The sequence below is a fragment of the Diabrotica virgifera genome, chromosome 5, assembly GCF_917563875.1.
Source record: "Diabrotica virgifera virgifera chromosome 5, PGI_DIABVI_V3a".
Taxonomy (NCBI): Eukaryota; Metazoa; Arthropoda; class Insecta; order Coleoptera; family Chrysomelidae; genus Diabrotica; species Diabrotica virgifera.
Window position 1 is genome coordinate 232,741,611 of NC_065447.1, and position 12,381 is coordinate 232,753,991.

General features: G+C 36.5%; 1 protein-coding gene across 2 annotated transcripts in view; it reads left to right on the top strand.

Moving 5' to 3' along the window:
• LOC126884726 (dystrophin) overlaps positions 1-12,381 on the top strand; it is a 95,400-nt gene that overhangs the window by 27,258 nt on the left and 55,761 nt on the right. The window contains exons 5-6 of one of the 2 annotated variants that reach the window (XM_050650855.1): positions 810-1,008; positions 1,056-1,181. In XM_050650855.1, the coding sequence (XP_050506812.1) occupies positions 810-1,008; positions 1,056-1,181 (325 nt within the window). The remainder of the gene's footprint in view (positions 1-809; positions 1,009-1,055; positions 1,182-12,381) is intronic. The other variant, XM_050650856.1, reaches the window with a different exon arrangement.

A 12,381-nucleotide genomic window follows, 5' to 3' on the forward strand; every position in this document is an offset into this window, starting at 1 on the left:
TTTGCATACAGAGTGGAAGCTTGAACTCTATCGGACACATCCATGAAGAAGTTTTTGAAATGTGGTGCTACGGACGAAAACTGCAAACTTCGTGGGTCGATAGAGTGACGAATTCTAAAAATCTCTGAAGAGTAGATTATCTATTCCGGGTAACTTGTTTCTGGCTAGTTTATTAACTGCGTCTTTAACGTCAAAAATCGTTGGTAGTTCCTCTTTCTTCTCGTCTGTTCCGCTGACCTCATCTCTTTCTTCTTCCTCTATATTAAGTACCCAATTAAAGTATTCTATCCATCAATTCAATACATCTTTTCTTTTTATTAATAGGTCACCATTCAGACTTTTGCATTGGTTTGTAGTTGCCTTGAATTATCTTCTGTTGATGTTAACTTTCTTATAGAATGTTCTGAATTCTTCCTCTCTGTTAAGGTTTTCTATATATTTAAGTTCCTTATTTAAGTGGTTTCGTTTCTTTAGTTCTTCTTTTCTTCTCTTCTATTTGTCTGCTAATTCTCTACAGTTTTTCTAGTTCGTGAGGTAAGCATTTTTCTGTAGTCTTCATTTTTTTTCTCTTGTTGTGCTCTGAATATATTTTGACAAAATAATAAGATATATACATATATGGTTTACTTTAGTAGTTTATTGAAAGGAGAGTGTTTGGTGAGAGAGGCCAGGGAAGACATATTTCTTTCCTGCTTGACCTAAAAACTTGTTTAATATGACCATTGTATGTACAGCTGATCTATAGAGACAATAGGTCTCTATTATCTATTATTATATATTATCTATAGATGTGTATTTACTTGTTTCAGAAACTCAAGCAATTGACTATTAGTCTTGAAGAAGCATCTTCGGCAGTGTCTCGTCTCGAACGAGCTACACTAACATGGAGTGGCCCTAGAAGTGCTGCTGAAGCCAGAGAACTCTTGTCAAATCTTCGAACTCTGGAGCAACAACTGCCTTCCCTACAAAGAACTTTAGAAGAAGCGAGAATACAAGCTGCAAATATTGGTTTGTTATAAGTCATTACTGAACTTTTGGCATTTTTCTTATAATAGTTTTTAATGCAGGCAATGGTCTACCGAATAACCTCGCCGCACAATTAGAAGACTGTTCTGCCAGGTGCAGGGCACTGCAGGCGGCCATAAGGGAGAGAAGGGATCAACTGACGAGCAGTACCCAAGGTAAGTCATATTGTTTACTATTGCTCTCTTTGTTAAATTTTATATGATGTTCTTCCAAATAACTTAGCCAGTTCGATGATTAGAGTGAAGTAATTACGTAATTGACCATCATTTACATAATTCAAATATTTTCTCAAACGGACCTGCTGTTGTAAAGCACAACCAAACTAAACGTAAAGCAAACCAACTTCTGTTTAAAATGATTCAAGACATTTAAATTTAAATCTTTTTTGCGTGTCAATATAGCTTTTATTCCTGATTAAAGACATATCTAGAATTTCTTAGCATCCTTTTAATATATTGAAAGTCTTACAAGCATAGGGGCTAATAGCTTGTTAAACAATTGTTTCCATAGATTTCTGTCTTTTGTGTTTTGTGCCAATTACCCACGTTTAACGTGTAACTACCATTTCATCGCTCTACCTATCCCTTTACTTTCCTCAACACTTTTTTCCATCATTTTACTCGTTAAAACTTGTTTCTGCATACTGTAGCAAAATAATGAATCACCGACCGCAATTAGCAGCTCCAAACAGTTGTATCTCGAGAATATTCTGGCGAAAGCACGATATACGTGGAATCGGCGGAGAGAGACGTGCGGTATGTGGGAGGTCACACAATAGCTAGAGGTGGCGAAGTCTGGAACGATCGAGAATAACGTTATTTGCTATTTAAGTGGAACGCTCTTTTATTTGAATTTAGTTTTAGCTAGAGATTTGTAAAGAAAACTTGTATAAATAAATTAATAAAGTCATATATAAATACGAACGCTCGTTTGAATATTACAATACTATTAACTGCTCTTTCAGGATACGCAGCATATTCGGTGGGATTTTACTAACCCGGTTAGTCTACTGTCTTTTTCGAGTTCAATAAGTTTATGATTTTCAAGTGTTTTTGATAGACCCAGAGTTCTGGCTTATTTCAGAGCAGACGCTTAGACCTATTAAGATGGGCCCTTTATATTATCTGGACTGGGCCGTCAATCACCAGAGCTTCGTCGTGTCTGGAGACCCAGTTATTCCGAGTCACGTATTGTTCATTAGGATAAACAGGAGTCCAAAGTCTGAGGTCATTCTACGGTTCGAGGCGTCCAGTACCTTAGTAGACCTGTTGGTTCATTGAAAGCCTCAAGCTTTCTTAAATATGCCTCCTTCAATTGGCTCGGATTCATGGACGCCGAACAGTGCTAAGCACCTACAGAGACATGATACCTTGGGTTATCTACCAATCCAAGTGTATGTAGATGCCGTTAAGGTGTATAGTGGCTTTTGGGCATAATGACCCAAACCAAAGAGCATCTGGTGTGATTAATTAGGAGGTGTTGTCTCGAGAACAACACCTGGCCTGTGTTATACCTCCACAACTAGCACAATAGTCCTGGAAGGACGAGAGAAGCTCCTTGAGTCTATCCTGGCCAGTTCTGAAGGGTACTCTAATCGTAAGTTCTGGTCCCAGGGGAAACATGACGAGCCTTGTCTTGCAAGGACATCAGCCTTCCTCATTTTCTTTCCAGTATCCCTTTTGCAACTTCTTGTATAATGTTTTTACTAATTTCCCATTCTGTACCAATGCCGTCATGCTTTTATCGATTTTATAATTTTCTGTTTATTGTTCTTCTATATCCTGCATTTTTGTTATCATCTTTTAATTTCTATATTTTATTTCTTTCATTTTTGGATTCTCTGTCTTTTTTGGTAATAGAGATTTTAGTTCTTGTTTTACTTTCCGCAAGATAGTGGCCCAAGTCTGCATTGGCTCTTCTGCTAGTACATATACGTTTGTTACGTCTGATTTTTGTGTTGAGAGTCTACAAGAACAAGGTCTATCATATTAACTGTGGTGCCATCTGGAGATGTCCTTCTGTTTATATTTTTTCACTGAAAACATGTACTGACAATGATCACGTTAAGCGAAGTCGCTAGGTTTATCAACCTAATGTTATTGTTGTTAGATGCTTCATGGAGGCTGTATGTACCAATAATAGAATAGAATAGAAATATGCTTTATTGTCACTGAAAATTTTTACAATTTTATGGACAAAGCTTACATACAGTCAAAAGAAAACATAATATCAATAACAAATAACAACAAGTACAATTTACTAAAATAAGATAAATCGTCAATAATATGTACAGTATAATATAAGATATAAAAGCCAAGACAAAAACAATTTATTGCTAAATTTATATAAATTGCAAATTGAACATACTTACAACAAATATAATAAAATACATAACGAACTGACAAGTTTATGCTACTGCGTATGAAACCCAATTTTCTTAGTTATTCATTAAGAAATTTTTCTATTGAATAGTATGGTCTTTTAGATAGATAGGCTTTTGTCATTTTACGGAACTTTGGGAAAGATGTTACAGGTTTAAGTTGTAACGGAAGATGGTTGTACAGTTTCTTTGCGGAATATAATATAGATTTCTTTACTAACTCAGTGGATGGAATCGGTAAATAAATGTCAAAGATTGAATTTCTGGTGGAGTAAAGATGATTGGGCCTTGCTGGAAAGACATGAAGGTGTTTACGAATTAAACAAACCGTTTCTAGAATATATAAAGATGGAAGTGTTAAAATTCCGTGATCTCTGAAGTAACTTCTACAATGTGTAGATCTTCTGAGGCCAAACAGATATCTTATTGCTCTTTTTTGCAATTTAAAAATATCATCAAATTGAGCAGCTGTACTAGAACCCCAAAAAGGAAGACCATATCGAAGATGAGACTCGAACAACGAAAAATATGTTATTTTAGAAGATGCTAAATTGAGTTCCCTTGAGACAGATCTTATTGCATAGTAAGCTGAGGCGAGTTTCTTACTTAACGAATCGATATGAAGGGACCATTTGAGGTTGCTGTCTAAAAAAATACCAAGAAATTTTTCAGAATTAACGGTACTGATCTGGCTGTTATTAAGAGGCAAAGGTTGAAGAGCTCCTTTATAGGATAATGCTACTGTTTTATTTACGTTAAAAGAGAGTAAATTAGAGTCAGACCAGGTCTTTATCGTCAGTAGATCCGAAGTTATAGTTTCATGAAGAGATGCAATAGTTGACTTGCTCAAAGTGATACTGGTATCATCAGCAAAAAGAAAAATTTTCCCACCGATTTTTAAATTAGTGATGTCATTTATAAAGATAAGGAACAGAAGAGGACCCAATACTGAACCTTGTGGTACTCCACATACAATGTTTTTGAGACTGGAGTCAGTATCATTTGATCTAACTAGTTGTTTCCTATTATTCAAGTAGGATTGGAACCAATTTAAAGAAATACCTCGAATTCCATAGAAATTTAGTTTTGTAATCAAGATGTCGTGATTTACACAATCAAAAGCTTTGGCATAGTCGCAGAAAACAGTGGCAGTATAAAGATTATTGTTTAGTGCTTGGTAAACCTCATGTAGTACAGAAAACATGGCATCAGTGGTACAATTATTTGTTAAAAAGCCGAATTGATTTTGTGATAAAATGTTGTTATCAACGATAAAGGACATAAGTCGAGTTTTAATGAGTCTCTCGATAATTTTGGAGAGTACCGGTAGTAAGGCAATAGGTCTATAGTTGCAGGCATCAGATTTTTCACCACCCTTATGAAGAGGAATAATAATGGCTGTCTTTAGGCACTCTGGAAATTTACCTTTTTCGAAGGAATAATTAATTAGAGAGACGAGGATTTCCAACACATTTTCTGTGAGATTAGAGAAAAATTTTATAGATAGTCCATCAGTACTACAAGATGATTTGCTTTTGATACTATTGATTGTTTGGATCAGTTCAAAGTTATCGACTGGTCCTAAAAAGAATGAATTCGAGACCTTTCTTGAGTTAGGGTGATAGGAAATGGGATCTTGTTGCGGCAAAATAGTTGATGTTATATTTTTACTCACATTAACGAAGTAGTCGTTTAGAATTTCAGGATTTGGAAGGGAAAATTATTGAGCTGTGTGAGTTTTATTTCGAAGATCGTTTATTATAGACCAAGTTTCTTTTGCAACACTTTTAGAGCTTCCCAGACGATTTTGATAATAGGCTTTTTTAGCTGATTTGACAAGTTTTAGATATGTTGTCCTGTACTTCGTGATATATTCAGTGACAGAAACATTGGTAGTAAATTTCTTGATGTATAGTAGTGAACGCATATTCTTGGCTGATATGCGAATACCTTTCGTAACCCAAGGTTTCCGATGTTTTGGCTTAATAGGGATTAAAGGAAATGCCTTATTGAAGATGCGGAGAAGCTTATCTAGAAAAACACTGAAATTATAGTCCACGCCTATAGAAGGAAAGTGCCACTCAGAAGTTAAGCATAAATTTTGGAATTTATGAAAATTCCCGGTGGAAAAAATCCTACCTAAACGTCGGGTTTTTGAGGAGGGTTTGCTAAAGATGTTAAACTTCGTATACACTGCTTCATGATCAGATAGTCCCGCATTAATAACTGTAGAGCAGACATCAAGGGGTGAGAAATCGGAGACAATATAATCGATTATGGTAGATGTAGTTTTACAATAGGTTGGTACGGTCAAATTCAAGGAGCGTGCACGTGATAGATTTAATGACATCATAACACACTGGTACAAACTTGACAGAAAACAAATTCAACACATTTTTCTTCATTAGTTTATTTGTCTATGTTAGTTTTTTCGCTACTGTCAAGTTTAGCAGTAAAGCGCTGTTGAAAAACAGAAAACCTTATATTATTTATTTACCACAACAACTACCGACTATACTGTTTTTTGTGTCTCTAGTTCCCGAATTTTTTTGGTACTACTACCAAATTTTACTCTAAACTGAAAATTACAGCGTAAAAATTTGTCTGATTGGCCAAATTTTTAAAAGCTGGGTCCTTATCCGATCTAATCCAGAAGGGGGTTTGCTATAAAATACTTAAATAGTAAGTCTGGAAACATTTATTACAGTCCGCCTTGAGGCGGACTGGGGCACTAGAGGGTTAAGGGTGTGAAACAAAGATAACTATCTGTACTATAAATGTCAAACTCATGTCCTATAGAAGGTTATGTAAGATTTTTGTTTATAGATGTGAAGTTGGTTAAGATATACCTAAACTGTCCTATGAAACTGTCTACACACTAAATTCTGTTACTTTAAACAAAATAAGTTATCAATCGAAGTAGCACAGAAAACGACAATAAATATCGTCTCCATACCACCAGATTGACAACAGGTGAAATACTTTCTTTACTGAACACTGAGGGGGAGGCCATGGAGTTGGGGTGTTTACATTGTAAAATGGCGTGCACCCTATCCTTCATGCTATGGCATGCTGGACGAGCCATACAGCCTGTAGTCAACACCCCGAAGTATGAGCGGGAACACAAAGTGTATTAATACTCATACGCTTATGAAACGCACCTGGCGGATCATAAGGGCCTTCACATTTTACTCTTTTTCAACTAATCTTGAGTAAAATGTCTTTAATCTTTCCTATCGGCCTCTCTTGGCTACCTCTTGTTCTTCCGACCCCGAATGGCTATTAGGTTTCCGAGGGCAGACGGGTCACTATATTTCTTTCTACTACATACCTACTCTTCACCGAATGATTGCCGGTATAAGCAATCCCCCCCACTTACTGACCAACGGCTTCGGGCGGATGAGTTGGTAAGTGGCAGGGCACTCTTTTGTCCTGAGACTGAGAAATCGGTCTCGAAGGCGGATGAACCCTACAGAATGGTCAACGGTATAAGGATGCAGAAGGCAACGGGAAACCACTGCATTAAAGACTCATGGAGTATCCCTAGAAATCGTCATGGCTCACAGAAATGACAACCAACAACCTACTAATCATGGTTCTCGGATGCCAAGATTCGGCAGGGGAAGAAACAACAGTAACGACAGGGCTTCCCAGGCCGTTAGTCAGCGAAATCCCTGTTCACTAAATATATACAAATCCACCTACAAAATCGCTACATGGAATGTAAGAAGTATGTATGAACCTGGGAAACTGAAGAATATACAGCAAGAGATGATGCGACTAGATATCGATATATTAGGAATAAGCGATACAAGATGGGTCAGCTCTGGCGAACTCAATACAGACAATGGACGAATCTATTACTCTGGAAGCAGCGACACCCAACACAGATATGGAGTTGCTATGATCCTCAGCGAAAAAGTAACGAGATCAGTAACAGGCTTCGTTCCGATGTCCGAAAGAATAATAATGTTGCAGTTATTGACAACCCATGGAAAAATGAACCTAATCCAGATTTATGCGCCAACTGCTGACAAAAATGAAGAAGAAATAGAAAACTTTTATAGCGAACTCCAGAAAACATTACATCTCACAGCATCTAGAGACATAACAGTGATCATGGGTGATTTCAACGCAAAAATTGGCGAAGGAAAATGCTACCCTAATGTAGGATCATATGGGCTTGGCGAACGAAACGACAGAGGAGATCGCCTAATAGAATTTTGCCAGGAGCATAATGTTATAGCCGCAAATACATTCTTTAAATTACCTAAGCGACGCCTGTATACATGGAAATCACCAGCTGACAAAGAGCACAAAATTGTCAGAAATCAAATTGACTACATCCTAATAAAGCACAGATATCGAAACTCAATTCAGGCAGTAAAGGCATATCCAGGAGCAGACGTATCCTCTGATCACAGTCTTCTTATTGCTAGGTTTCAACTTCAACTAAAAAAGACGCAAAAAAGCCGCAACAACAATAAACTTAACATACAGAAACTAAAGTCAGAAGAAACAAAAGAAAATCTGAAACACGAAATCAACACAAATCTAGACAGAAACCCAGGAAATAATTGCAACGTAGAACAGCAGTGGCAATTCTTCAAAACCTCTATATTAGAACCAAGTAAGAAAGTACTTACTACAACCAAATGTAAGAAAGAAGATTGGATGACGGAGGAAATTCTAGACTTGATGAATGAAAGAAGAAAAAACAAAACCATTAATAAGACCCGCTATAAACAGCTTCAAAACCAAATAAGAAGAAAAATTAGGGAGGCTAAAGAAACCTACTTCTCTGAAAAATGTAAAGAAATAGAAGAACTGCAAAACACATATGACAACTTCAACCTACATAAAAAAGTCAAAGAACTAGCCGGAATAGGAAATAGAAGAACCTCAAATATATTGCTCGACAAAAATGGAAATATTATAATGGAGACAAAACGAAAACTACGACGATGGAAAGAGTATATCGAGGAACTATTTCATGACCAGAGAGAAGCTAGTACATCCGTAGATAGCCAAACGGGAGATGTAGGCCCAGAGATAACCAAATCAGAGGTTAGTCAGGCAATAAACTCTATGAAAACCAATAAATCTGCTGGTCCAGATGAATTGCCTAGCGAGCTGATAAAGTTGGTCAACGAGAAAAACCTGGACATAATAGTAGAACTGTTCAACGCTATCTATACTACTGGAATCATCCCTAGAGAAATGTTGACATCAGCCTTTGTGTGTTTGCCAAAGAAGGTGAATGCAAAAGAATGCAGTGACTACCGAACCATAAGCTTAATGTCACATACCTTGAAAATTCTATTGAAAATTATCCACGCCAGAATACACTCTAAACTGGAGCTGGATATTAGTGACACTCAATATGGGTTCCGCAATGGTATGGGTACCAGAGAGGCATTATTCTCCTTCAACGTGCTGACACAGAGATGTTTGGATGTTAACCATCCTCTTTACGTCTGTTTTATAGACTACAATAAGGCGTTTGATAAAGTAAAACATGATCGACTCATGGAAATCCTAAAAAATAAAAACCTAGATGAAAGAGATTTAAGACTAATAACACACCTCTATTACAATCAGCGAGCAATAGTAAGAATTGAAAAAGAAACATCTGAAGAAATGGAAATAAAGAGAGGAGTCAGGCAAGGCTGCATACTATCACCTCTATTATTTAACGCTTATTCTGAAGAGGTAATGCGAGAAACTCTGGAAGATGAAACAGTCGGCATAAGAGTAAATGGAGTCTTAGTTAACAACATCAGATATGCAGATGATACAGTAATAATAGCCGATAGTTTACAAGACCTGCAAAGACTCATGAGTAAAATAGTAAGGTGTAGTAGGGAGTACGGACTCTCTCTCAATATCAAAAAGACGAAGTTTATGAAAATTAGTAAAAACAACCATAATACTAACGAAATCTTGATAGTAGAGGGCCAGCAGATCGAAAGAGTAAAAAAGTACACTTACCTAGGAACACTTATAACAGAAAATAATGACTACACTGCAGAAATAAAAGTCAGAATCGAAAAAGCACGTTCTAATTTTATAAAAATGAAAAAGGTCCTATGTAGCAAAGATTTAACATTAGCTCTTAAAGTACGCCTAACAAAATGTTACGTCTACAGTGTTCTATACTATGGAGTGGAATCATGGACGTTAAATGTAGAGACAATGAGACGACTTAACGCCTTTGAAATGTGGACCTATAGAAAAATTATGAGGGTTTCCTGGGTAGATAGAGTTACAAACAATGAAGTACTGAGAAGAATAGGTAAAGAAAAGGAAGTTGAACTTACAATTAAAGAAAAGAAGCTACAATATCTCGGACATGTGATGCGGGGCGAGAAGTATGGTATCCTACGACTCATAATGCAGGGAAAGATAGATGGCAGAAGAAGCATCGGAAGAAGACGAATTTCATGGTTGAAGAACCTGAGAGAGTGGTTTGGATGCAGCTCGAAACAACTATTTAGAGCTACTGCCTCAAAAATTAAAATAGCTATGATGATTGCCAACCTCCGTAGCGGAGATGGCATCTGAAGAAGAAGAGGGGGAAAAGACCTCCGAAACCGGTATAGACTCTTCCTGCACTCTCCGATTTAACCAAAGTATTATGCAACTGCTGCATTTTCGTGGTGCAAAGAAATTGAAAATGTTTATACATTTTTAATTCATTTACTCTTTTGTAGCAGTATTAAGGAATCTTTCTTGTTGGAACTTTTACCACGCTGAGCAGATGAGTTGTAAATTATTTAAAATTCTCTCATCTTAATTTCCTCGGCATCCTGTTTGATTTATATATTTTGAAAATCTCAGGAGGTGTAACCAAAGAAAGTATTCCACCTGTTGTCAATCTGGTGGTATGGGACCGATATTTATTGTCGTTTTCTGTGCTACTTCGATTGATAACTTACTTTGTTTTTCGGTAGATGGCTCTAGTTCATCCGTGACATTTCTTTCTTTGCAATTCGGAAAGGCCCAAAGTGTGATACCTGGAGAAATCGGAGAGAAGGTAACTCGGAAACCGGTATAGACTCTTCCTGCACCCTCCGATTTAACCAGAGTATTATGCAGCTGCTACATTTTCGTGTTGCAAAGAAATTGAAAATGTTTATACATTTTTAATTCATTTACTCTTTTGTAGGAGTATTAAGGAATCTTTCTTGTTGGAACTTTTACCACGCTGATCAGATGAGTTGTGAAGTATTTAAAATTCTCTCTGTACTGTAATCAGGGCCCAGAGCACGCCAAATAGAATTCTATTTTGCTGACGTCACAAAATATAATTTCATAATGGGAGAATCGAGGGTTGCTAGGCAACGTGACGTCAGTAAAATAGAATTCTATTTGGCGTGCTCTGGGCCCAAATCTGAACCATCTTTTATTTTCTTTTGGTTTATAGTTTATTCACCTTTGGTGGATATTAAAGGAAATAGTTCGCTAAAATTATTATCATGGTGAATGACAGGACGTGAAATGCATTTTTAGATTTCCCTTGTCGAGTATTTCGCCACTCTGTTATACTTTATTTTTCTAACTTACAAAAGCTCAGAGGATAAATAATTTCGAATTTTATTTCCTGACTTATTAGACTTTTGATTCATAGATGGTGCTAGTAGCATCTTTGGTAATTATTTTGATAATTACCCGGAAAGGATGAAAGGATTTGATTTCAGTTCAGTGCCTCTACCCAGGTGCTCCGATGAGGAAACGGTTATTCCGAAATACGTATAAGCACATAGTAGAGGCTCTGTACTGTGATCAAATCTGAACCATCTTTTCTTTTCTCTCATCTTAATTTCCTCGGCTTCCTGTTTGATTTATAAATTTTGAAAATCTCAGGAGGTGTAACCAAAGAAAGTATTCCACCTGTTGTCAATCTGGTGGTATGGAGACAATATTTATTATCGTTTTCTGTGCCACTTCGATTGATAACTTACTTTGTTTTTCGGTAGATGGCTCTAGTTCATCCGTGACATTTCTTTCTTTACAATTCGGAAAGGCCCAAAGTGTGATACCTGGAGAAATCGGAGAGAAGAGGATATGGACTACTGATGAGGGGGAAAAGACCTCCTAAACCGGTATAGACTCTTCCTGCACTCTCCGATTTAACCAGAGTATTATGCAGCTGCTGCATTTTCGTGTTGCAAAGAAATTGAAAATGTTTATACATTTCTGTTACTTAAGTTTCTCAATTTGATTTTGATTCAAATTGTTGAATATTTTAATTGAATTGTATTAAAACAATATTGTATATGTATTTCGTCGTATCAGATTATAATTTGAGAACAATATTTTGACATGAAATTGAAATTATTTAATCTCCAATATTATGACAGACATCAGTTACAATTTCCAGTCTCACCAAATGTAATAATGACGTCATATTAACTCGTCACCAATTCTAGCCAACGAAATGCTCGCTGTAATAGGAATGGCATGTCAAACAAAATCTGATTCTTACCTATATATTTTTTCAAATTAAGAATATGGCAACAAGGGGAAAATTACGTGCAGCCCTTATTGGTTGACTTTTCGTTTATTGTTTTTCTTTTCCAATTTTTACAACGAGGTTTCAGTAGATCATATTAACGTCATTATTTGGGCATGTATAATAAAGCAGGTATAATGCTTCTAGTTTCTCTTAGAATTGTTGTTTGATGTCATCTTTTTTTTTCCTTGGCCCATTAAGACCGAGAATATATTTTTTTCTCCAGCACAATTCTGGACGGGCTGAAAATTGGCCAAACACTTTTCATTTAAGTGGTTCATTAGAGGTCGTAACTTCCAAGCCTTATCAGACTGATCTATTTGGGTGTTGTCGGCCACATGAATAAATTTTTTAATTTTAAACAATCTATCTCGCTTCATAGTCTCTGCTACCATTTTGTTATGGGTATTATCTTTCATGTCCCAGTAGAGACGTGTTGTGGGCAAATTATTATATCCCC